This window comes from Myotis myotis, unplaced genomic scaffold (genome assembly GCF_014108235.1).
Source record: "Myotis myotis isolate mMyoMyo1 unplaced genomic scaffold, mMyoMyo1.p scaffold_m19_p_41, whole genome shotgun sequence".
Classification (NCBI taxonomy): domain Eukaryota; kingdom Metazoa; phylum Chordata; class Mammalia; order Chiroptera; family Vespertilionidae; genus Myotis; species Myotis myotis.
This window is the reverse complement of record NW_023416348.1, coordinates 151,099-177,205: the sequence shown is the minus strand read 5'-3', so window position 1 is coordinate 177,205 and position 26,107 is coordinate 151,099. Positions and strand designations below refer to the sequence as shown.

The window sequence follows — 26,107 nt, the reverse complement described above, 5'->3', positions numbered from 1 at the left end:
CCTCTTCACTGAGCAAAGCCTCCACAAGGGACCCTCCACGAGGGACCCTCCACAGGGACCCACCACAAGGCTGCTCCCTGCCACGCAGGTCCTCCTGGTGTGACAGAGGGCGGGACAGGAACACACTGCGATCGCACATGGACGAACAAGGTAAGGACTATAAAGAATTTAAAGAAACAGCTATACGGATGGGATTTTATCCCAATGAAGCTGTTAAAAGCGAGAGAAAAGAAACCAACTGTGAGAGTACACAGGAGGGAACTTGACATTTTTTTGAAGGAGGACGTGGAGGAGAGAGGCAGAGGCAAAAACAACCAGTAAGAGCTCAACCAACCTTGAAGCCTCCACTGTGTGAGGTAAGAGCATGTGTGCGCATTCACAAGCAGGACGGGTTAGAGAGCAGCAGCTGCACGCAGCATGGAGAAGGGACCACGGAGCGTCTGGGAGGCAAAAGGCCTGGCCAGGCTGCAGGGTAAGCTACACGCAGGGAGTGGAGGAAGGTCTGGCTGCGAAAGTAGGACAGGCCAGCTCGGACACAGGCACCGACCCTGAGCGCGCGGGGCCGCAGGAAGGAGCCTGCGCGTCTGCACGGACCATGTGCTGACTGGGGAGAGGAGCTGAATAAGTGGCCAAGAGACCGTAAGCGAAAGCCCTCCGTACGCCGCAGCCCCGGGGGGCACGCCGCTGCCCCCCGCAGTGACCACCCCTAACCTGTAAGCACCTGAGAGGCTGCCGGTTCTAAAGCAGGCCCGATGGAGCCGGGATGAAGCACCTGCTTTCGCAGGAACTATTCTAGGCAGTGGGAGAGGTTTGTGAGCAACAAAGTTCCTGCCTTCGTGGAGCTCACATGCTAGTGGAGCAAGACCGAGGAAAACCACACATACATGAAGCAAGTACATTACACAGAAAACAATAAACGCTCTGGATGAAAAGAATCTGGGAGACAGGGAGCATGGTGGGCCAGGACAGCCACGCTTCCCAGGTGCCGGCGGTCGGGACAGAGCCTGGAGGCGGTGGGCCGACAGGCCTTCCTGCAGGACTGGACGTGCAGGGTGAGAGGACCACGGCCCCGAGGCGCTGGCGTGAGCAACGGGAGGATGGAGTCGCCAACAAGCGAGAGGGGCAGGATGGAGCAGACCACAGGCAGGCAGCGGGTACGCGGTACGGATTCCAGAACGGGGCGCGGGCTGGGGAACTGGGGCACTGGCTGTACAGCTGGTATCAGTCACAAACCTGGATGCGATCCCCAGGGAGTCGGCAGGGCCAGAGGAGGGCCTGAGACCTGAGCCCGGGAGCTCCACCACCGGCTGGGAGAGAAGAGGAGCCGGCGGAGCCGAGAAGAGCGCCCGCTCTGAGGCCGGCGGCCAGGGCTCCCCCCGACGCAGTGAGGACCGAGGACTCCTCGTCTGCCCCAGGGTACCACAGTGGCCTTGACAAAAGCGGCAGTTTGGAGGGTGTGGTGGGGGACAAAAGTCTGATTAGGGAGAGGGAGTGGAGATAGTGAGGACAGACAACTCTACAGAGTTTTGCTGCTAAAACAATGCGCCCAGGTTGTGTGGTTCAGTGGCTGAGCATCGACCCATGAACCCAAAGTCACCAGTTCGATCTGCGGTCAGGGCACATGCCTGGGTGCGGGCCCAATCCCCAGCAGGGGGCCTGTGGGATGTTTCTCTCCCATCCATGTTTCTCTCTCTCTATCCCTCTCCTTTCCTCTTTAAAAGTCAATAAGAAATTTATAAAAATAAAAAAATGCATGGATTATATACTTGAAATCATTTTCAACAAATGTTTTGTTAAAAAAATAAAACACTGATCTTGGAGTGGAGGTGAAACTGATCCACCCCAAAGCCGTGCTGGTATCTCACGGACTGAGTAACCCGACTGAAGACGGGACAGGTCTGTGCTCTCCCAGCACAGCCAGAAGCAGAAAGCTCCCTTCACTGGCTTAGCCAGAGGCCAACCAACAAACCAACTCTAAGGCTACAAAATAAACGCCCCAAGCTTCCGCGTGCAATCCACAGAAGACAGCCCTTTCCTAAGCGAGCGGCAATGGTCCTCGCTGCGTGTCCGACACGCCCAGCCACTCGGCGGTCTCCTGGGACTCTCGCCTGCACCAGCTCCTTCCACAGGCACCCAGGCGCTCTTAGGGCTCTATTCTGGGGGGAGTAGACATTAGTGATTTTACTCCCTGGTTTCTCTTTAGTTTTTCTGATCATTCTCTACTGAATTTTGAGTAAAAACTTTAATTTTGATAAAGAAAATATATTGTTAAGCATACAGACTTGATGGTACAGACTTCACGGCAGCCAGACCAAGGCAGTTCAGACCAACCACAGTCACACGAGCGGCTTTTGGCAAGTTCAGCAGTGCAGCGCCACGGCCACGCTAGAGATGGTTTTCTAATTCCCAACCTGGCTCGTTAAGTTAACTAGATCCGCATCTAAGAATCTCAGGAACTGACCAGCTTTACCCTCGGCACTCTGCTCAGCTGCTCGGAAGACAAAGGGCAGGACACTGTGCTGGGCACCCGAGGGTTCCGGGTGACGCCGAGGGTCAGCTGGGCAGGACCCCACATGACCCACCCTGAGAGCGGACACCCTGCCCATCACCAGGAAGAGGACGCGGGAAATGAGCTCCGGGCAGGCCTGCAGCAGGATGAGAAATCAAGGAGGAAGCCCTCAGTGCATCCCTACACACAGCACGGCCTCCTAGAGACGGGGCGCTCTCATGCTTAGAGCAGGGCGGGGAGGACAGGAGCAACGAGGAAGGGAGTGGCGACACCCCTTCCTCCCAGGATGCCTCGGGGTTAGCCTGTTTGAGACCAAGGACAGAAAGGGCTCCTGCTACAGCAGTGATGGCGAACCTTCTGAGGTTGGCGTGTCAGCATTTTGAAAAACCCTAACCTAACTCTGGTACCGTGTCACATATAGAAATTTTTTGATCTTTGCAACCATAATAAAACAAAGACTTACATTTTTGATATTTATTTATATATTTAAATGCCATTTAACACAGAAAAATCAACCAAAAAAATGAGTTTGCGTGTCACCTCTGACACGCGTGTCACAGGTTCGCCATCCCTGTGCTAGAGTGAGTCCACCTCACCCTTCCAGTTCTGGCCTGGGAGCCTGAGCCTGGTGGTCGTGTCGAGCAGACACTAATCACAGGCGCTGATACAAAACGGTATCTACTTAATAAGAAAGGACGCCACAACTGCGCAGGGCGGGGAGAGCAACACAAGAAAGTAAAAAGTTGGCAAAACATCAGCAAATTGATACACTCAAGGAAGGCAACTTAATTTCAGGGATCAGTAATTTGGGAGAATTTTCAGCAACCAGATAGTATCCACCAACCTTCTGTTATAATTAGTTCAAATGTGTGACATGGTCCCACTGGAGAGTGAGAAGGGAGGCCTGGACTCACACAGCTGGTCCTGGGTGATACCGTTTCGTCACAGCTTCGGCGAGATGCCCTGGGAATCTTGTTATGTACATTAGCTTACAGGAAAGTGGTCTCACTGCACGCTGTCGACGCTGTTAAGGTAGGACTCACTGAGCTTTAAATTCTTTTACTCTCTTCCACCCCAAATATTTGATGAAACATTAACCCCCTGCCCCCCCCGTGCTAATTTCTGAACACCTGCGTGTGTCAGGGATGTCATAACAATCTCTAAAACCTGCAGCGCAGTGTCGCCTGCTTTTGATAAATAAGCAAATGGAGAAAACACAAGGGCCAAGTTCACATAAGCGCTTAGTATTTTTATTCCTTGTTACTTATCTTTATTCCCCACACATGTGACTCTTCACACTTCTTAAAACATTAACAATGGCCCCTTTTACACCAAAAGCCTATGTAATTGTATTGCCAATGCCACCCCCAATAAATTCAATCAAGAGGATTTTAATTTCCATTTGAAAAGACAGGGGAAAACTTAACTCCGCTTATTTTTCTCGTTGTCTTGACAATCGTCGGGCAGGCAGCACGTTATCCAGCGTGTTTTCTCTCAGCAAAACAGCGGCTGCGTCTAACGTCCCGACGGCGCCAGCACCACCTTAGTGACGGGTCAGCTCAGGTGAGCACTCAGGTTCTTTGAAAACTGGTAATCAAGGAAACAATCTCCCACTCTCCTCTAAACAGAATAGTTACCACGCCCCCCCCCCCCATGTATGTCTGTAGCTCTTAAGCTAACATGTGTGCCTATGACCCAGTTATGATACAAGAATGCTCAGAGCAGCTTTATTCATTACTGTCAACAACCAATTACAACCCAAGTTGTTCACTAACAGAAGAATGCATGCCACAGGAAACCACCAGCAACAAAGAAACGGCCTCCTGCTGCAGGCATGACCCATGAACTCAGGACACAGTGCGAGGCTGAGGAAACCAGAGGGGGACACGCAGGGCTCCCCTGTAGGAAGCGCAGACAGGCACCACTGCGAGACAGCCGAGCGGGGAGAGAACAGCCTCAGATGGTGCTGGGACAATGGATATCTACATGAAAAGAATAAACACAGACCCCTACCTCACACCACATACAGAAATTAACTCAAAATGAACCGAAGACATAAAAGAGTTAAAACTACAAAACTCTTAGAAGAAAATGCAGGTATAAATCTGTGTGACCTTGGGTTAGGCAAAAAAGGGACTCTTAAATGTGAAACCAAAAGCACAAGCAAGAAAATAAATTTCTAATTGGGCTTCATCAGCCCTCACCAGTGTGGCTCAGTTGGTTGGAGTCATCCCGTCAATAAAAAATTTTCTTAAAAAATGAAATGATAAGCCACAGAATGAAGAAAAAAATGTGCTAATTTATATATCTGATAAGGGACTTGTATCCATAATATATAAAAACTCTTACAACTAATAAAAAGACAACCCAATGAAAAATGGGCTAAGTGATGCCACTGTAATAATCTGGTTACCACTGAACCAGAAGGAGTGAAAGGGGAGACCAAACAACGTGGACATGTCGCTTACACAGCTTTGCCAAAGGTGCACTGAACACTCGCCACGTCTGTTCCCGCTGACCGACAGGGAAGGGCCTAGTAGACTAAGGCAATTAGACACATTGCCCAGTAAAGGTTTGAGTGACATGGGAAGGTGCTTGTCTGTCAATCACCTGAAAGTGAATCAGTGGCCAAGATGGGCGTGGCCACTGCAAACATGCGAAACCTGAATATTGAAACTTCCCAACAATGGAAGCTCTCTTCTCCTCGCCCTCTTGGGATGCCTGCAGCAGGGGATGCTCTCCCCCGTGCCCATGTGGCGCATGGCCATGTTGGACTCCACACATGAACTAATACACTTAATCTGGCCTGAACGCTGAACCACATCCGGCTGCAACGTGGAACAGAAGCTCTCGACACTGGTCTTGCTTCTGGCTCTGCAGGAGCCCCAGCTGCACCCTTTCAGGACTGGCTCGAGGGGCAGGGGACTTCGGAACCCAGGAAATGTAACTCCACGGCAATAAAACCTTCCACGTCCCACCCTCCCAGGGACTTCTGAAAATGCTGATTTCAGTGGCACCCAAGAACCTCCACCTCATCCCCACTCGTGTCGGAGAAATCTGGCCCATTAATTCCTCTGGCATCAAAAGGATCTGAAAGGACATTTCTCCAAAGAAGATATACAAATAGCCAATAAGCACATGAAAAGATGGTCAATAACCTCAGCCACCACAGAAATGCCAATCGAAACCACAGGAGATGCCACCTCACACCCACTAGGGTGCCTAGAATAACAAGGACAAGTAACACGTGTTGGCAAAGAGCTGGAGAGGGAGCCTCACCCCCTCAGAGGCCCTGTGGGAAACAGCCTAACGTTCCTCAAATGCTGACATGGCGTGACTGTGACTCAGCGACTCCACTCCCAGGTACAAACCCAACAGAAGTGAAAACATACATCTACACAGAACTTGTACACAAATGGTCATGGCGGCATTATTCACAGCAGCCAAAAACCAGAACCACCCAAATGTCCATCCGCTGATGAGCGGGTGAGCAAAGCGTGGACTATTATGAAGCCATAAAAGAAAATACTGATACATGCTACAGACATTCAAGGGAAAGAAGCCAATCACAAAAGGACACACATTGTGTAATTCTGTTTCTATGAAATGCCCAGAACAGCAAATCCATAGAGACAGGAAGCAGACTAGTGGTCGCCAGGGGCTGGGCAGGGGGCTGGGGAGTGACTGCTAATGGGTCTAGGGCAGTGGTTCTCAACCTTCTGGCCCTTTAAATACAGTTCCTCATGTTGTGACCCAACCATGAAATTATTTTCGTTGCTACTTCATAACTGTAATGTTGCTACTTTTATGAATCGTCATGTAAATATCTGATAGGCAGGATGGTCTTAGGCGACCCCTGTGAAAGGGTCGTTCGACCGCCAAAGGGGTCGCGACCCACAGGTTGAGAACCGCTGGTCTAGGGTTTCCTGTAGGGGCGGTAAAATGTTCTGGAATTAGACAGTCGTAATGGTTGCACAACTCTGAATGTTCTAAAAGTAAGTAAATCGTACACTTAAAAATAATAATAAAACAACTAATCTGTGATGTGTGTCACAACAGTGCTTGCTGGTCAAGGAAGGGGTCATGCGTGAGGAGGGAAGAGGAGGTCACACAGAGCCCGGTCAGCACATGATCATTCATGAATTTATTCAGACAGCATCAAGGTACTTAAAGAAATTACTGAAATGAAGCAGCAGACACACTGGCTGAGAGCAGGCACTGGGGCCAGACATCGCCGCCCTGCTCCTGGTGCAAAATGCTTAATCTGAGCTCATGTCCTCGGTGAATCAGGGACAATCCTGGGATTGGGGGTCACTGGGAGGATCGAATGTGACAGTGGACGTAACCATGAGCAAGTGCACTGTGTCCACACGCAGAGCCATCAGTCATGCTGAGATCAGGCCTGGTCACAGGAAGACTGTGCTCCACCCCGACTCCTTCCCCACAGGAACGTGCTGCAGGACACACACCTGTCTGCAGGGCGGGCTCCGCCGCTGCGAGGGCAGACCGGTCCCGCAGCGCACACCCGTCCCGCAGCCCACACCTCCGTGCTCACCCGGGCAGCCTTCCCCCCGCCCACAGCTCCAGGCCTTCCACCACTTCTTTCACTACTTTCTTCCACGGCACCAAGGAACTTAGCGAGGTCGCTCCCTGCCCAGCCCTACAGCCCGGAGCGCTCAGACACGGACCCAGTGTCAGTGACAGGCCCACTGCTCCGAGAAGGCTTCTCAGCCACCCTTCCTCACATTCCGTGCTCATGCTGTGCGCACCACGCACTCTCCTGTCTGAACACAGGACGTGGGATTCTTGTTCAACAGGATTGCTATTTACTTCTAAACAAACTGAATTAGAAAACACTAGAACAAAACTCTGCCAGGGAATAAGAAAAAATCTAGCACCCATCCTGAGGCCCCGAGCCTACCTGCAAGCCCCACACCGGCTGCAGCAACCACTTCCTCACCGTTCATCACCGCCCCGAGCCGGGGGTGGTCCATCCCCCAGGACCGACCGGGAAACGTTCTTGTGGGCAATCCTCTCGTGTCCAGTCGAGATTTCACTGAATTTCATGACAAGCGCTGTGTTTTGCACAGGGAATAAATGTCTCCGGAAGAAAAAAGCAAAACGGATTCTACCAAAATTATAGGAATCTTCTAGAACCTAATTCTATACCAGATACCTGCGGCTACAAAGAAAGCTGGACTGCAGCCCCAGGGGCAGATGTGATTGTGGAGAGAAGAGCATTCACGTGAGAATGAGTCTTCACAGTCACTCTAGTGACGGTCAAGGCCGCGGTTCTGAGCGCAGAAAAGAGCCAGCGCCATCCTCAGGACACGCTCCTGCCCGAGGCCGCTGCTCCCCGAGACCCGCGGACGCGTGTCCAAGGCCCTGGCCCGGCCGCCGAGGCCAAGGGGGAAACAGCACCTCATCACAATGCTCATGAATGCACAGCAGAGTCTAGTTTTGCTTTCTGTGTGTGCTTTTTGAAAAAGGGCTTAAAAAGGAGCAGAAACCGTGTGGATGTGGTAAAGGGCTTCCCTCACATTAAATGTCATTTATTTGAACATCAACTCAATTGGAGGCCCCACTGTCCGCATTAAATGGTAGGTCACATTATCCAGCTGAGCCAACCCATGCATTTCTGAGGTACTTCTGCTACAATACGAAAGCAAACCCTCTGTGCTCCGTATTTTTTCAGTAACATAAAAATGTCAGCATAAAGGAATGAAACACACACAAAATAACGCAGACACGAAGACGAGAAGAAGGGTGTCTTCCGGGTTCCCCACCCTTCTTTCTTTCTTTTTTTTTTTAATATATTTTATTGATTTTTTACAGAGAGGAAGGGAGAGAGATAGAGAGTTAGAAACATCAATGAGAGAGAAACATCGATCAGCTGCCTCCTGCACATCTCCCACTGGGGATATGCCCGCAACCCAGGTACATGCCCTTGACCGGAATCGAACCCGGGACCCTTCAGTCCGCAGGCCGACGCTCTATCCACTGAGCCAAACCGGTTTCGGCACCCCCTTCTTTTTTTTTAAGAGAAAGAAACATCCATGAGAAACATCGATCAGCTGCTTCCTGCACGCCCCCTGCTAGGGATCAAACCCACAGCCCCGCCTGTGCCCTGACCAGGAATCCAATCGGTGAGCTTGCGGCGCCTGGGACGAGCCACGCCAGCTGGGGCCTTCCGTCCACACTAGAAGTTAATCAATGGACAGGAAGGAAGCTGGTTTTAAATAAGACTTTAGGTCTCACTCTGGTTCCTTGTGGCTTGGCAAGCGGGTCCTCTTCCCACTATTTGCCAGAGATGAGACCCACTAATCAGGCAAATGACAAGAGCTCCACAAATCAATGAAATCTCATTGACCGGCTGGCAAATGTTTAACACTTCAAACAGGACGCTGGCTTTGTGAAGTCTGCGCTGTGCGCCAGGCAGCCAGAGCTGCGTTCTCCCTGACCCAGCCCTTCAGTGAGGAAAGGCTTGCATGACCACTGGTGTCCAGAAGGCCTTCCACACCACACGGAGCTCTAGGCCTGGCTGCCCCCAGCAGGGAGTGCCCCGCCCCACGGAGCTGGCCCTGCCGAGAGCCGAGAGCCGCCACAGGACAACGGGGCACCACCCTGAGGTGGACAAGCAAGCCTCATTTTTCTTAAGTTCAACTCAAAGACTAAAAAGCGTAAGATCCCACTTAAAGTCCTCACGAATGTCAATCCCAGTGTTTCCATTGAACAACCAGGAGGTCACAGGTGAGGAGGTCACAGGTGAGACCTGCCTCACATTACGTGTTTTCCCAGAGCAATGTGACAAACGCGGGGTCCCCTGAGCCGCTGGTCACTGTGCAGACACCTGAGCCCCGGGACAGGGTCGCCTAGGACGCTCCCTGGGCGCTCAGAGCAGCGGGTGAGTCTCACGGACACGAAGGACCGGCGAGGCGCCACCTCTTTCACTTCTGCCCCCTCTGCTGTCGCGGGCCGTCTGCGGTCCCCCACGGCGCCCCCACTTCCTCCAGCACAGACACACTCACAGCCTGCCGGCCCCGACACGCCAGCCCCAGGGTGAGCAGAGCAGGAGAATGACTGCGACTTCCCTATTAGGACACGTCCCACAGGTCCACACGCACCGAACCCGGCCCGGGTCCGAGCCGCTGCAGCCTCGCAGCAAAGGGCCAGGGAGGTGACAGCGGCTCAGAGGTCGCAGTCGCCAGCCCAGCGAGGGTCCTGAGTGCGGGGTGCGGAGGAGGGACAGCAGCCAGTCTGGTCTACCTGAGCCCCTCACCAGCCCCAAAGCCCTGTCCACTGCCATGGCTCCAGCAAGTTCCTGGCATCACCGGCCACGTGGGGCTTGCCCAGCCCTCCGCCCACAGACAGCCCCCGGGGCTCCGGGCTGCCCGGACAGCAGGAGACCAAGCACCCGTGTCCCCGGGGAGCACCGCCGTGGAAGGCCCAAGCTGGGTACCGCGGCTGGACAAAGGGTGGGGTGCAGGACGACCCGAGGAGGCGACAGCTGCCCGAACGTGCCTCCGAGGCCGCCAGGCTAACGGTGTGACATTGTGTGCAGGTGTCAATGGGACCAGCCCCAGAACCACTCGCCACAGCCGGAGTGAAGCGAGGGGTGGCCAGGCTGCCACCCACAGCACGCAGACAGCAGTGACTTCCCCAGCACACAGCTGGCCACACCTCCTTCCATTTCCTGATGGCCTCCACCCGGCAAGGGTGGTCTGCGCCCCAGTCTGCCCTGACCCCTACCCTCCAGCAAACCTCTCACCACTGTCCCCACTCCCAGGCCTCCGGGCCGTCCGGCCGACTGCTGCCCCACTCCGTTCCAGACCAGAGGTGACCCTCCCACAGAGGGCCACGCCGCACTGTCCCCCTCCAGGCTGTGGACGTGGCTGGTGAGACTAGCCCAGCCGCCATCCAGCCCACAGCAGGGCCATTCAGTGAGAAGGGGCAGCACTGGACACTCAGGTCCCGGAGCCACTCACTTCCACTGTGTAATAAACTCAGCACAAAACACCAGCAAGTGCTGACAAAAGGCAAACTGAGAAAAGCAACACAGAAAAGGGCTCATTTCCCTATAGAAAGGGCTGAAGCCAATGTGAAGTATGGTTTCAGCTAAACGTTAATCAGCTCCTTAAATGTCCGGGGTTCATTAATATGCCCAGCGGGGAAACACGGGGGTCGGGGTGAATCAACCTCGGGGCTCCAGGAGGAAGGGCGGGCCCCAGGGCCGGGCTCGTGCTGGGAGAGGAAGGGAGGTGATGCCCGCCCCGCCCCAGCCGGGCACCGCCGCCTGGAACATGAACCACTGACCCCGCCACAGCCGGGCACCAGCCCACACTCAGGACCTTAAGCAAGTCCTGCCCGGACAGGAAACACCTCCCAACAGTGTGTACAAATTACATCTCAAATGGAACAAGAAATACCTCATTTTTACAATTAAATCCCAAATAGCTCTCTTCCCCACAAAAGTATCCTGGGCCAAAAGTATAGGAAGGATTTATTAACAGCCAAATGTGTCCTGTTAGGAAAACACTAGGAATAAGGAAATGGTATCAGCAGGACAGGAAAATGGCTGGTTCCTTCCACAGCAAACAGAGAAAGAAAGGGGGAAGGAGCCGGGGTGAAAGGGGAATGCGGGGGCTCCACACCAATGCCACGTGCAGCAGAGAACAAACCGACGAGAACAACAACAAAAAGGGGGCCTTTAAACCATGGCTACCTGATTGTACTGTGGGGTTTTAATGTCATAATGTTATCACGGCTGTTTTTAAAGAAAGCCCTTGTGTCCTTGCAGTGTGTATGGAAACATTTACCAACGAGACGACATGGCCAGGGGTTGTGTCTAAATACCCTCTTGGGGAGAAGGGGAAAAGGAAGCAAGGCTGACCAGGCCTTGGCAACTGCTGAGACGGTGACTGGAACGGGGGCTCTCTCTACTCTTCAGGTGTCTGAAACTCCTATCATAAAAAAATTAAACATCTGTAACAAGAAACTGTCACCACTTTATAGGGGACTGATTACAAAAATAAAGAATATCAACAGGAAAAGGTCACGCCACCTTCCTACCCGAGTCCCCGCTACTGCACAGCTCATGGGGGATAGCCGAGGGCCTGACAACAGATACGAGGCTGAACATTTTTGAGAAGTGAGTTTCCTTTTACAAATACTCAAACCAGAGCGACCGCCTCCCCGTGCTGCGAGCTCTCATCCCAAGCCGCACAGTAGTTTTCCTCCCCGACGCGGATCTGGGCATGAGAGTCTGCCACATGCCAGGGCACTGGTTAGGAGCCTGTTTCACTGCTGGCATTCTTCTGGGTCATAAAGCAGTTTACGAGCTGGTAAGATCTATACCGACTCCGCAGGGCTGGCGTGACTAATGGTTCCAGCACTCGGCATAACCGCTGCGCATCTCGGATCTGATTAGAAACACCGCTCCAGCAGGACTTTGCCCTCTGCCTGTACGAGGTGTACCTCCGCACTCTTATTGCTAAATGTTTACCTAAAGACGCCCTTTCCAAGGCGGTGCTGAGAACACTCTGGGGGCATGAAAAACTAGTTACAGTTCTCCACACCAGACTTCGTTTTAAAAAGATTTAAAGTTCATTTTACTGGAGAATATTTTTCTCAGATAATAAATATAATATCTTAAGCCTCATTAAACTTGCAATACAATCAGGGTTTGATTCACAGTCAGGGCACATGCCCGGTTGCGGGCTCGATCTCCAGTGTGGGGCATGCAGGAAGCAGCCGATCAATGAACCTCTCTCATCATTGATGTTCCTATCTCTCTCTCCCACTTCCTTCCTCTCTGAAAGCAATAAAAATATATATTAAAAAAGAAGAAAGGAAAATCACTACAAAAAGTTCCAAGGTAAGCAAAGAACCGACCCCAAAAGAAACAAATAAATCAGGAAAACGAAAATTACTAGCATCCAGAAAGAAGCCATACACCTATGTGGTCAACTGATTTTGACAAGGATGCCAAGACTATTCCATGGGGAAAGAACAGTCTCTTCCACAAATGGTGCTGGAACAACAGAGCACCCGCATGCAAAGAATGACTGTGGACTCCCTGTCTCACACCATATATAAAAATGGAATCGCCTAGCCAGTGTGGCTCAGTGGACAGAGCGTAGGCCCGAGGACTGAAGGGTCCCAGGTTCGATTCCGGTCAAGGGCACATGAGTGGGTTTCGGACTCAGTCCCAGGTAGGGGCCTGCAGGAGGCAGTTGATCAATGACTCCCTCTCATCATTGATGTTTCTCTCTCTCCCTTTCCCTTCCTCTCTGAAATCAATAAAAATATATTTAAAAAAATAAAATAGCCCTAACCGGTTTGGCTCAGTGGATAGAGTGTTGGCCTGCGGACTCAAGGGTCCTGGGTTCAATTCCAGTCAAGGGCATGTACCTTGGTTGTGGGCACATCCCCAGTAGGGGGTGTGCAGGAGGCAGATTGATGTTTCTCTCTCATCAATGTTTCTCTTATCCCTCTCCCTTCCTCTCTGTAAAAAATCAATAAAATATATTTTAAAAATAAATAAAAATAAAAATGGGCTCAACATGGATCACAGACCTAAATGTAAGAGAGAAACTATAAAATATTAAAAGAAAACACAGGTATAAATCTTTGTGACGTTGGATTTGGCAATGTATCCTCAGATATGACAATTAAAGCAACAACAAAAAATTTAACTGGACTTCATCAAAATTAAAAACTTTTGCTTCAAAGGAAACCATCAAGAAACCCATAGAACAAGAGAAAATATTTGCAAATCACAGGCTGATGAAGACTTGTATCCAGAATATGTAAGGAACTCTGAGAACGCAACAAAACGACAACACAGAAATGAACAACGGACTAGCAGACGTTTCTACAATGATACACCAATGACCAATGAACACAAGGGAAGAGGCTCAGCATTATTAGCCTGAAGGAAAGGCAGACCAAAGCACACGCATCTTGTCCGCACCCACGGACAAGACTAAGAAGACAGTAAGGACTGAGGGGGATGTGGAGAAACCGGACCCTCACGTGCTGCTGGGGGCCCTGACGTGCTGACCGGGGAAAGCGGCCGTGGGAACAAGCTGCAGGACCCAGCACCTCCCAGACACGCACCCACGGAAAACGGAAACGCCCATGAATAAGACCTGCACATGCATGTTCACGCGGCATTAGCATAAACGAAAGGTAGGAACAACCCCAATGTTCACCCACTGATAAACAGATGAACAAAATGTGGACTACCCGTGTAACAGAGCATTACTCAGCAATGAAGAGGAATGAGATACAGACATAGCCTTGAAAACATTACGCTAAGCGAAACAATCCAGGCACAACAGGTCGAGTGATATATGACCCCATTCACAGGAAATATCCAAAATAGGCAACTACATAATAAAAGTAGATTAGGGGCTGCTGAGGGCTGGGGAGGAGGAGCTGGGGTGGTGCTAAAGGGCACAGGGGTTTCCTGAGGTGATGAAAATGTTCTGGAATGGAACAGGGGAGATGGCTGCACAACTATATCCTAAGACCACCGCATTATACAACTGAAACAGGTAGATTACATATGACTTATGTCTCAATGAAGCTATTATCAAAAATAAGTAAGTAAACAGTAGGAATCATTTGGTAATTGAAAATGGCAAAGAAACCTTTCTTTTTCATTAAAATAAACAATTAGCTGTATAACTCAATTTACTTTTCTCTCAAATATTGGTGACAACTTGTTTTTGTTCAATAACCCTCTTAACATATTATTTCACCAGATTATCAAAACGTCAAGTCTTTGAACAACCTAACTTCAAATACTGGGTTAGATAAGAAAAAAGCCCAGCCCTGACCAGTTTGGCTCGGTGGCGGGCACATTCCCAGTAGGGGGTGTGCAGGAGGCAGCTGATCGGTGTTTCTCTCTCATCGATGTTTCCAACTCTCTATCCCACTCCCTTCCTCTCTGTAAAAAAATCAATAAAATATATTTTTAAAAAAAGAAAGAAAGAAGCCCATTTGTGACAGAGCTGCAAAGTTATTTTGTAAGGACTGCTGCATACACATTCATTATAAAATCAACATCTTTCTGAATAGTGAAGAATCAACACAAATGCTATTTCAAGTTAAAATAATGTATAGGTTAAAAAAATAAAATCAGCCCGATTTAAAGTTTTTAAACAAAATGAGGGGGACAGGGACAAAGCACAACTGAGCAACAGCCTGCCAATGTAGTCTGCGTGGCACGGTTAAGCAGGCCACTGACCTCTGCATTTCATTTCTCTGTGTTTTTAGAAAATGGCGAGTGGCAAGAACATTGCTTACTCTGCGCTTTATTTTAAATGAGCGATTCTTCCTGCTCTGGAGAAAGGCTCTGGAAGCTACAGAGCCAGCCAGTGAAGTTCCTACCCGCAGGCCGGGGCCACAAACCCCATCCCGACATGCCCACGCTGCACTGTCCACAGGCACAGCCCAGCACCTAGCCCCCAGGAGGCCGCCCGCCTCCGGCCAGGCCCCGGAAGCACTTTCCAGACCCCTTTTATCTGCCTTCAGAGCAGCCAGCACGCCACTCCCCTCCTTCGTACCCGTGGCCCTTTCTCCCCTCTCCCTCCCTTTCAACGCCCTGCAGTTACTAGAGAAAAGCTTGCCCTCCCCATTCCAATGTCCTCCTTCTACTGGAGGGATATCCTATAGAATAAAGAGCTAATGGGCTAATTAGACCAAACAGCAGAATGACCTTCCAGACGAAGGGGCGGGGGGGAGGGGGGGCAGCTGGGGCTGCGAGGGCCGAGCTCCTTGCACGAATTTCGTGCATCGGGCCTCTAGTTTCCAATAAATAAGTATAGAAATGGCAGTACATCCAAATCAAGGATCTAGTAACTCTACACTCGAACATTACCTAGAGATGAAACTGGGATAAACCCCGGGGCACCTTCCAGTTAGCACAATGTACAGAACGCCCAGCTTATCCCTGGCCGCAAAACCCCCACTAAAATGTAGCCCACGGCTCCTGAGCTCGCAGATGACTGAGCTCCGAGAAAGAGGCTGTTTCGCCACTCTCCTCTGCTGACTTCTCCTTTTCCGGAGTCCATTCACCACTGCAGTGCCTGGCACATCTTTAAGTCCTTAAAAACACTTGAATGAATGGATGACAGATGACAGCAGACCAGAAATGTCAACTTAATTTTGAGCAGGGGGAAGCGAAGCTAGCAACTGGAAGTTACCCCTGTGTGAGGCAGGGTAATGTTGGAGCTCAGCAGCAGCCCCGGGATCTCTGGGGGCCTAAACAGTAATGGACAGAAAACACGCGTGACTCAAGCCTGCAGCAGCAACTATGCCCAGACTTCCTCCGCCCTCCACACCACTCACCCCACCCTCCCAGAAAGCTGGCAGCTGGGCGCAGACCACACGCCTCACCACCCAAGCAGGCGAGGGAAACCCCTCTCTGTGGAAACTGACAAGCCTCTTAAGAAGAATTACGCCGAAACCGGTTTGGCTCAGTGGATAGAGGGTCGGCCTGCGGACTGAAGGGTCCCAGGTTCGATTCCGGTCAAGGGCATGTACCTGGGTTGCGGGCACATCCCCAGTGGGGGATGTGCAGGAGGCGGCTGATCGATGTTTCTCTCTCATCGATGTTTCTGACTCTCTATCTCTCTCCCTTCCTCTCTGTAAAAAATCAGTAAAATATATTTTTTTTTAAAAAAAAAGAAGAATTACGTTAGAACTTCTGGTGCTATCCCCTCAAACTGGCAAGGTCCCCGTCCTATTCCTCGAGGTGAGACAACATTTAAAACTTGTCCATGCACAAAGAATTTCCAATCAGCCCGCTCATGATGATGAAAAGACAGCCAATAATCACAGATATTTGGACAAAGGCTTCTGACATCAAAGACAAAGACCAAAGTGGAAACCAGGAGAAAAGGACTCAGAACAGCGACAGCACAGGAAACAGAAAATGTCTATGAAGTATAAATGTGCGCACGTAAATCAGTAACAAATTCTAACCAAGAAGAAATGCTCAAAAAAGGTACTGCCTTCAGGGAACAAAACAGGATGTTGTAGAAAGAAGTCCCGAGCCAGAGTGATTCGGTGGCTGAGTGTTGGCCCCGGCACCAGGTCACCGGGTCAGGGCACAAGCCCGGGCTGGGGAGTGACCTCCAGTAGGAGACATGTAAGAGGCAACCAGTCAATGTTCATGCCTTTCTCTCTTTGATGTTTCTCTCTCTCCCCCTCTCTCTAAAATCAATAAAAACACTGAAAAGAAAGAAATATTGAGGACAAAAGCACTTAGAAATGGAACATATGACGGCAGAAATAAAAACTCAATATAAGAGCCCTGGCCAGTTTGGCTCAGTGGATAGAGCGTCGGACTGAGGGGTCCCGGGTTCGATTCCGGTCAAGGGCATATACCTTGGTTGCGGGCACATCCCCAGTGGGGGGTGTGCAGGAGGCAGCTGATCAATGTTTCTTCCTCATCAATGTTTCTAACTCTATCCTTCTCCCTTCCTCTCTGTAAAAAAATCAATAAAATATATTTTTTTTTAAAAACAAAAAAACCTCAATATAAGAGCTAGAAGATAAAGTTGAGGGCCTCTCCTGGAAATAAATAAAAAATATATATATAAAGAATGGAAGAGAGTAGGAGAAAAGGAAATTAGCAGGACACGCTAGAAGGTCCAACATCTGAATAACAGATCAAAAAGGCTAGAATGGAGAAATCAGAGAAGTGATTATCAAGAAATAACACAGAAAAGTTCCCCAAATCTGAAGGACCGGTGTCCCCGCCAAAAGCCCCGCCACCCCACCCCACCAAGGAGCCCCGGGAACAAACAGAAGGGCCTGCAAGCCTCAGAGATGGAGGCTTGGGAGTCACAAGGTCTCAGGCTTCTCAGGACCAAATCTGGAAGGTAGACAGCAGTAGAGTAACGCTTTCAAACTTCTGAGGAAAACTGGTTTCTAACCTGGGATTCAACACCCAGGCAAATTGTCACTGCAGTGTGAGCAAAGAAAAGGCATTTTCAGACAGGCTAGGTTAGTGGTCGGCACACCGCGGCTGGCAAGCCACATGTGGCTCTTTGGCCCCTTGAGTGTGGCTCTTCCCCAAAATACCACGTGCGGCGCACACGTACAGTGCAACTGAAACTTCTTGGCCCATGCGCAGAAGTCGGTTTTCGGCCTGGGCGAGTCTATTTTGAAGAAGTGGCGTTAGAAGAAGTGGGGGGTGTCGGTCGGTGGGTCGGGCCACAGGATACGCAGCGCAGGGGAGGGGCGTGATTCATGCACGAGTTGAGTGAGCCAGTCAGTCAGCAGTCTCATTGTGCAGTGGTTAGTGCTAGTCGCGGCCGCAAATCGCACGCAGGTGACAAAAGTACCTACTCGAAGCATAAAGTTACCTGTATTTTTCCAATCAGCTGCAAATCCTACATGTATTTTTGTCATCAATTTAAGAATTGTAATGATTTTGTGTTGGTGGCTTTATTATTATAAAATGAAACATTTTTTAGGTGCCCTGTATGTTGAGATGGTTAGGACATATAGAGAGGATGAACGAAAGGAGATGGACGAAGCAAGTATACAAGACACAAGACGAGTGTGGATGGGAGAGGTGGAAGGGGTCGACCTCAGCGAACGTACCTCAATCAGATTGAGGACGTTTTTAGCAAAGGCCAGCTTAGGGGTCCCCTAATTAAGTTAATAACAATGTACCTACCTATATAGTTTAAGTTTTAAAAATTTGGCTCTCAAAAGAAATTTCAATCGTTGTACTGTTGATATTTGGCTCTGTTGACTAATGAGTTTGCCGACCACTGGGCTAGGTCTCACAAAATGTATCTGTGATGGATGCTTTCTCAGGAAACCACTAGAAGACATACGCCACCCCCAAGAGGAGGGCATGAACTCCAGAAAGGGGGACTCAGCAGAGAGACACACCAATTCCCGCCAGGAAAGAAGCCGGTCTCGGGAGGCTAAGCAGCAGCTTAGAGAGCAAGTGGAAAGGCCAGAAAAATGACAGGCTCTGCAAGGATGGAAAGCGAGAGACCACCGGGGGTCAGATTGCACTGGGGAGTTCCGTCGAGACACCCGGGACTACATTCATGACGGCGCATTGGCATCCAAGCTAAAGGAAAGAAAAAATAATTCATTCCGATAAAAACGAAAATCCCCTGTCTTTCCTAATATTCACCTAATGACAGCAACATAAACAATGAATATCAGTTTAAACAAAAATGGTTATATAACCTTATATTTGGAAGAAAGGAGAAAGAGGAAGGGATGTGTGTTTGGGGCACAGGTTGTGGGGAAAAGGGTGAAAAGCAACAGAATATGAAGTCATTGTGGAGGTTTTTGAAAAAGGGGAGTCGATGAAATTAAAAGCAGTGTTTAAGACAGACCTGGCAGAGATATTTAAATCTGCACGTGAGAAAAGCGTTCATTTAGGTCTGGGGCTTGAGAGCTTCACCTAGGCCGGTGATAATGAAAACGGAAAGAAAAGGCTAAAATAAAACGGAGATATTTCAAAGCAGGTGCCAGCAGAGGCCCAGGGTTGACGATGAAGCAGTGTTGAGAAAAGGAGCCCTGGCTAGGGGCTGCTTGCTTAGGAATGACTCAGGAACATGTCCAGAGTCTGAGTTTACCCAAGGGAGAGCAGGGCTGGGGGAGAGGGCAGACCATGTCATCACTCAAATTCCTAACAGTTTTCAAAGCCCTGCCCCTGCAATTTTGGAGGCTAGAGAGATCATCACCATCCCAATGGCGTTAAGAATCACCTTAGAAAAATTAAGTTCCACATTCTCCAAAGAAGCTTTAAAACAGGATAAATTCAACTGAAATTTAGGAGCCCTGGCTGGTAGCTCAGTTGGTTCAGAGTGTCGTCCTGATGCGCCAAGGTTGTGGGCTCAATCCCTAGTCAGAGAACACATACTAGTAAGAATCAACCAATGAATGCACAGATAAGTGGAACAACGAATCAATGTCTCTCTCTCTCTCTCTCTCTCTCTCTCTCTCTCAAATCAATCAATTTTTAAGATTTTTTTTATTCAATTTAAATTTATCTTTGAATTTCTAATTCTTTCCTAAGGATAACAAAATCCAAAGTCTTCTATTATATAAATGTCTGTTTTGGCAAAGCTTTAGTCAAAAAACAATTCTGTTGCCAGCATCTGCCAGTCAATAAAATTTACCGACCAGTCAAAACCTAATACACAGATTGTCTAAAGTCATCCTGTAGAGTGTAACTTTTATTCCATAGGTAGTATCTTTATTTTTGTTTAAAGCATTACATATATCTCCTTTTTCCCCCATTGACCACCCCCCAGTATCTTAAAAAAGTTGTTCCTCAAAAAAAAAGTTGTTCCTCTGTAGATTTTAAGTATACATATATATACACACACACACATATATATACATACATATACATATATATTTTTTATATACACACATATATGTATATCACACTGTCAAAACACTTGGGATTTTACATTTAAGTAAAGTGTCTTTTCTTCTCAATCCATTTTCACACACATTTAAGATAATTTTAACATACTGTCATTCTGGAACATTCTAAGAATCTAAGAATCCAACTTAAACTGGGGACAGGGACTAAACAGTGTTATGTTATGGGGGTTAGGGTGATGTGATTACAGGATTGTTGCTTTTCTCAATTCTTTCTAAATTTCCTTTAATTTTATTTAATCCCCTTTTCTTATTTTTAAAAAGGCTAAAAAATCCATATTTGGTCTCTTCCAGCAAGATCCTTATTTATTAGTCTCAACAGATATTCTTTGCCTCTTTCCCAAGAAAAGCATTCAATAGCTGGGCCGTACTTAATATAGTTTGGAATTAACAGTCTTGTTTGCCCATGTGTTCACCGTCATCCCCGTCAGCAGACAGGAGGGACTTCTGAGGACAGCCCGCTGCAGCAGAAGGCGGGCCGCGCCAGGGGCAGCCTGCCCGAGCAGGAGGCGAGGCTTTTACCCACCCGCGTTATTTTGCTGAAGAGCAATTTACTGACAGTATCAGCTTTTCAGGCTGCTCACTTGGTGTGCCCTAAAGTGAGAACAAATCACTCCACTCCAACCTGATTTACTGAAGGTCTGGGTTTAGCACAGACACAGCTGCCCACTTCAAAGTCCGACTGTCAATGAAGGAGCTTTCAGGAGAGAAGCGGGGAAGCCCGCACGGTAATGTTAGGCAGCTTCAGTTGTCCCATCTCATGCCATGTGCTCCACAGCTATGCGTTCTAAAAAGCTATTAATAAAGTCTAAATTATATTAGCCTAATCTTTTATTATGCAACCCCAATATTCCCCTACAATTTATATCTTATTGCTCAAAAGACCTGTTTCTCAAAAAGAGTGTTCTTGCCCTGGCCATTGTAACTGCGGTGGTTGGAGCATCGTCCGGTGCACTGAAGAGCCGTGGGTTTGATTCCCGGTCGGGTGTGTCTGGGGGCAACCAATTGATATTTCTCTCTCGCACTGATGTTCCTTTCTCTCTCTCCCCTTCTTTCCCTCTCCCCTTCCTCTCTCTAAAATCAATAAAAAGCATACCCTTGGGTTGAGCATTTTAAAAAGTCGTAAAAATAAAGTGTTCCCGTGTTATGTAACCGCCCTAGCTGGAGAAACCACTCAGATCAGAATGAATCCTGAGATGCTTAGCACCATCTGTGAAGCCTGAATTTACTGCTCTGCTAGCCATCCCACTCACACCTAGTGCTGAGCGTCCTCCCCACACGAAGACCCGCAAGTTTACATCCCAGAGGGGAGCTCTGCGCAGGGGCTGCGGCAATCACAGTGGGAACAGCACCAAGGAGAACATTTAAAGCTCCTTACGGAGGAAGTGTGTCAGGAGAGAAGATGCCCGGACCGGACCCGGGAAGCCCGCGCCCAGGCCGGCCTCCATGAGGTGGGCCTCCACCAGCCGCGAGCCCTCGACCTCCGCCCCGTCTGCGGCCAGTGGGGACCAGTGCAGAGGCCGCTGTGGTCCATCCAATGCCAGACAGCAGCTCCAGCCCAATGTAACAGCAGCCATGGTACTTAAGTGGTGATGCATGTTTAACACCGCAAAAGCACCTTTATATGACAGAGAACGAACAAATCCACCTCATTTTAGCTGTCCGTATTTGTTGCTGTTCACATGCTGAAATTTCAGTGTTTCGTGTGCTCTGCTTCAAACAATATCGAATGTTAAGAAACAGCTTAAGCCCTAGCTGGTTTGGCTCAATGGATAGAGCGTCGGCCTGCGGACTGAAGGGTCCCAGGTTCGAATCCAGTCAAGGGCAACATCCCCAATAGGGGGTGTGCAGGAGGCAGCTGATCGATGTTTCTCTCTCATCGATGTTTCTAGCTCTCTGGTATCCCTCTCCCTTCCTCTCTGTAAAAAGTCAATAAAATATATATTTTGAAAAAAAGAAATAGCTTAAAAATACACATGCAAAGCAGGGTAGTTCCAACGTTTAATTAAGGCCTGTGGTTGAATAGAGGAGACTAATCAAACTCTAAACACAATGAAAGGAAAATTACAGACAAAACCTGCCATGGAGCCAGGAGACTCTCCCCGTGCAGCGCTGTGGGAATGAGAGAGCAGGGGCAGCGACGGGCTTCTTTAAAAGGCAACAACTTTATTACCTGTACTTCCCAGGCTTCCCCAAAGACCTCCTAGTAAGTCTCCAAGTCTGAGCGGAATCAGCTTTTTCTTCACTCAGCTTCAGGAACTCCATAGACAACTAGCAAGATTTGGAAGGCGGGAAAGGATTGGCCCTCCACATGACAGGACACAACCCAGCCAAGGTGTCAAACACCACACACAGTGTGACTCCAAAAACTCAACCATCCATGGACCGAAAGCCGACACTAGTTTCCTGAGCAGAAGGAATTAGGGTTCCTGATAACGCTCCACAAAGAATTCTGTCTAAAGACCATTCTTCGCCTTCCAATCTCAATCACCAGGCATTCCAAGTAACAATAAATGATGACTGCACACATAGCATACTACCAGCACACCACCGCAGTTACATGGAGCGTATGTTAGCATACAGCAGGCTAAATACTGTTTATAAAATACATTACCATTTCATTAAAATGCCACCTTAAATTTAAGTCCATTCTTTGCCTGTGTAACTTCAAGTTTACACTTCCATGTGAATTAAGTTCTTAGGATAATGTAATTTATTAATAACTAGTGACACAGTGCACGGATTTGTGCACATTGAAAGGAAATGAAGTAGAAGGTGGCCGGAGGGGCAGGACTGGGCAAGATGGGCCAGACACACCCTGGAGCCAACCTCCCGTGGTCCCGCCCCAGCATCTGTGAAGTGAGCGGGGTCCCTTGGCAGGTGGGGTCCCTCGGCCTGGTCTGTGGGGATCAGGCCAAAACCGGCTCCCCGACATCCCCCGAGGGGTCCCGGAGTGTGAGAGGGCACTCTGCAAACTTGCTGTCGTACAGGGTGTGGAATGCAAACGCACGTGTGCAGTAAACCAGATTTAGGGCCGACAGTGCCCCAGCAACAACATAACCCACGGCCGAAGGTGGAATCACACGGCCCCACGAGGAATCGGGCTCCTCTCTGGTTTCAGGGTGCGTCACCCTAGAACTGCCACTGCCAAGTCACTGCAGCTCGGCAGCTCCTGTGTTGAGCGTCTGGCCCCTAGTGGTCAGTGCACGTCATAGGACTGGTCGGATGGGCAGAGAGACACATAGCATATTAGCCTTTTATTATATTTTATATAATAAAAGGCTAATATGCAAATCAACCGAACAGTGGAACAACCAGTTGCTATGATGCGCACGGACCACCAAGGGACAGATGCTCAATACTGGAGCTGCTCCCTGGTGTTCAGTGCGCTCCCACAGGGGAAGTGCCACTCAGCCAGAAGCAGAGTGCAGAGGTGGTGATGGGAGCAGTGCAGAAAGCGGGCCTAAGCCATCAGCCAGACATCCCCAGAGGAATCCCAAACTGCAAGAGGGCACAGGCTGGGCTGAGGGACGCCCCCCACATCCCCATATGCATGAATTTCATGCACCAGGCCTCTAGTATAGATAATAACTTCCAAAGGGCCAGGATACAATTTTGAAAATATTTCTATCTTCGTAGCACACAGCTCCTGTTTAGATCTGGAAAGGTCAAATCTTGTAGAGGAAGACCTCCACACATGCTGGGGGAGCCTCCTCCCATGAAGCCAGGTGGCGAGGGGCCTGCACCAGGACCACTGCTCCACAGGGCGCCCAGCCTTGGGACGAACCCCAGTCCAGGCACAGCCGGTCCCCTGGCCACAGGCCAGCTGGTTCACACCGTCCCAGCTAAAACCTTCCCTCTGCTTCCTCCCTTCAATCATCCTGTTACTCCTAGGCTGTGCGGGGTTGGACCTGATTGTGGAACTGGAGTTCAAGATGAAACCCTCAGAAGTGGCCAATACAATATTCAGGAGGCCGAGACGTAACAGGCACCAAAGACCTCACTTTCGAGTCAACTGTGAAGCCGGTAAATTATTCAGCTGGAAATCAGGTCACTGATAAAGGACCCCAGAAAGCGAACACTCCCTCTTCCTTACACTGCAGGTGACCAAGGCCGGGGGGCCCCAAGGGTCTGGGCCTCCTCCTGCGGCTGCTCTCACAGGACATCATGTCAGCATCTGCCTCAGGAGCAAAAAGCCGAGGGAGGCCAGCCCTCTAGAGAACGTGGCACCTGAGCTTTAACCTGTGGACACCGCTCTGGCGGGCAGGAGGCCTTCTTCCAGAGCACACTGGCTTGTTCCTCATGTAAACAGCAGCCTGATCAGCCCCGCAGATTAGAAACGACTGGTTCGCACTGCACGTCCTACCAGGCAGAGAACACAGATGACCCCAGGGCAGGAGTCTCACAGGTGCGGCCTGAACATGGCACAGGCGGGGTCTGCCCACCAGGTCGTTCTAGGGGAGTCCGAGGGTCTTGACAAGACGCCCACGTTAGCAGAAGGCGGAGCCAGAGGGTTTCACTGCCTTCTGGAGTCTAATGACCATTAAGTGGCTTAATCAAAGTTATGCCCCCATAAAGCGTAGCAGGTCAGCTGACCAAGGACTGCAGCGTCGTGGATCCCTGAATGAAGCGGAGAAGGCACGCAAGGATCAGGGGAAGGAAGTTCTCAAGGGACTCCCACATACTGGCAATTCCCACCACCCCAAATACTGCAGGGGGCTGGCGCAACCGCCAGGAAAACATCGACTTGCTCCTGCGTGGTGTGCTCCAAATAAGGCTCTCAACCCGAATCGCCCGTGGAGCCCCGGTGACGGGGATGTAGGACGGCTGTCACCTAGGAGATGCCCACGGGCGGGGCCCACGGGCGGTGGGGGAGGCAGACGCACAAAGCACACTCGGCGGCCCCCACGGGCCAGCCGCGCGCGTGGGGTGCGGGGGAGGGGGGGACGACCGGACGCTGATCCCGGACCCCAACGCGCGGGGCGGGGGCGGATATGCAGGCAGGGCTGCAGGAAATGATAGCCAGGCTCCAGGGAGGATCTAGGAAGCGGCAGGGGCGACGGCCCGGCAAGGGGTGGGGGAGGGACGGAGGATGTGGCTCCCGGGGCAGGATGAGGGGGCGGGACTGCCGGACGCGGACGTGCGAAGGCCGCGGAGGGACCCGCGCGCCCGGAGCGACCCGAGAGGGACCGGCGGCGGGTGGGGCGGCGGCCGGAGGGCTGCGCGGAGGCGGCAGCCGGGTGGGGAGGCGCGCGCGCACTTACCCCACTCGAGGAACTCGGCCACGTACTTGTCGCGGCGCAGGGCCGAGTGGCTGCACTCGGTGTACAGGCAGACGAGCACGTCGAGCAGCGTCTCCACGCTCAGGGCGCTCTCGTGGCGCCAGGGCCCGTCGAGGAGCAGCTGCTCCAGCTTCTTGAGCCGCACCTTGGCCGACATGGTGCCGCGCGGCCCGCTCCCCACGCGCCCGCCTCTCGCCGCCCGCTCGGCAGGCCGTCAGGGCGCGCCCTCGGGGCCCCGGCGGCCGCGAGCCCGGGCAGCGCCTGGTCGCCGCCCCGTGCGCGTCGTCGCGCGCCGGCCTAGGCCGACATCTTGGGCTCGGTCCCGGCGGCGAAGCGTCTGGGGCGCCGGGCCCCGCGGGTCCATGGGCCGGTCTCCTCCCCTCGGCGCCGCCGCCCTCTCCGCCCGGCGCGGCCCGCCCCGCCCGCGGCCCTCGGCCCCGCCCGCGGCCGCGCCCTCCCCGCCTCCCTGGAGCGAGCGGACCCGAGCGCTGCGCAAGCCCGGCCGGCGCCCCAGCCCGACCCAGCCCCGACCCGGGCCCAGCCCCGCGGCCCGCAGCCAACCAGGGCGCGGCCAGGCGGGCGCAGCCAACCACGGCGGGGCCGGCCGTCGCCGCGCTGACCTCAGCGCGCCGCCCCGCCCTGCGTCCCGGCTCCAGGCTCCCGGCGGGATCGGGCCTCGCCGCTCGCCGTAGGGAGGCGGGATGCCGGGAAGGCGGGGCGGAAGGCGGGAGCCAGTGCGCCGCCGAGATTGCGGCGCCGGCGCGTGCGCAGGCGCGCGCGCTCTGCGGACCGGCTTCCAGGGTCCCGAGCCGGGAGCCCACCTCCGAGTGGACGGGCGGGAGACCGAGGCCGGGACAGCGCCCGGTGCATTCGCGGT

General features: G+C 51.3%; 1 protein-coding gene across 1 annotated transcript in view; it reads right to left on the bottom strand.

Annotated features, from left to right (window-relative positions):
- The window catches only part of CDC42BPB (CDC42 binding protein kinase beta), an 87,318-nt gene extending 61,668 nt beyond the window's left edge, over positions 1–25,650 (bottom strand). Inside the window, exon 1 of the mRNA XM_036306447.1 lies at positions 25,213–25,650. Within this exon, the coding sequence (XP_036162340.1) occupies positions 25,213–25,387 (175 nt within the window). The 5' untranslated portion in view covers positions 25,388–25,650. The remainder of the gene's footprint in view (positions 1–25,212) is intronic.
- Positions 25,651–26,107: the final 457 nt, after the last annotated feature.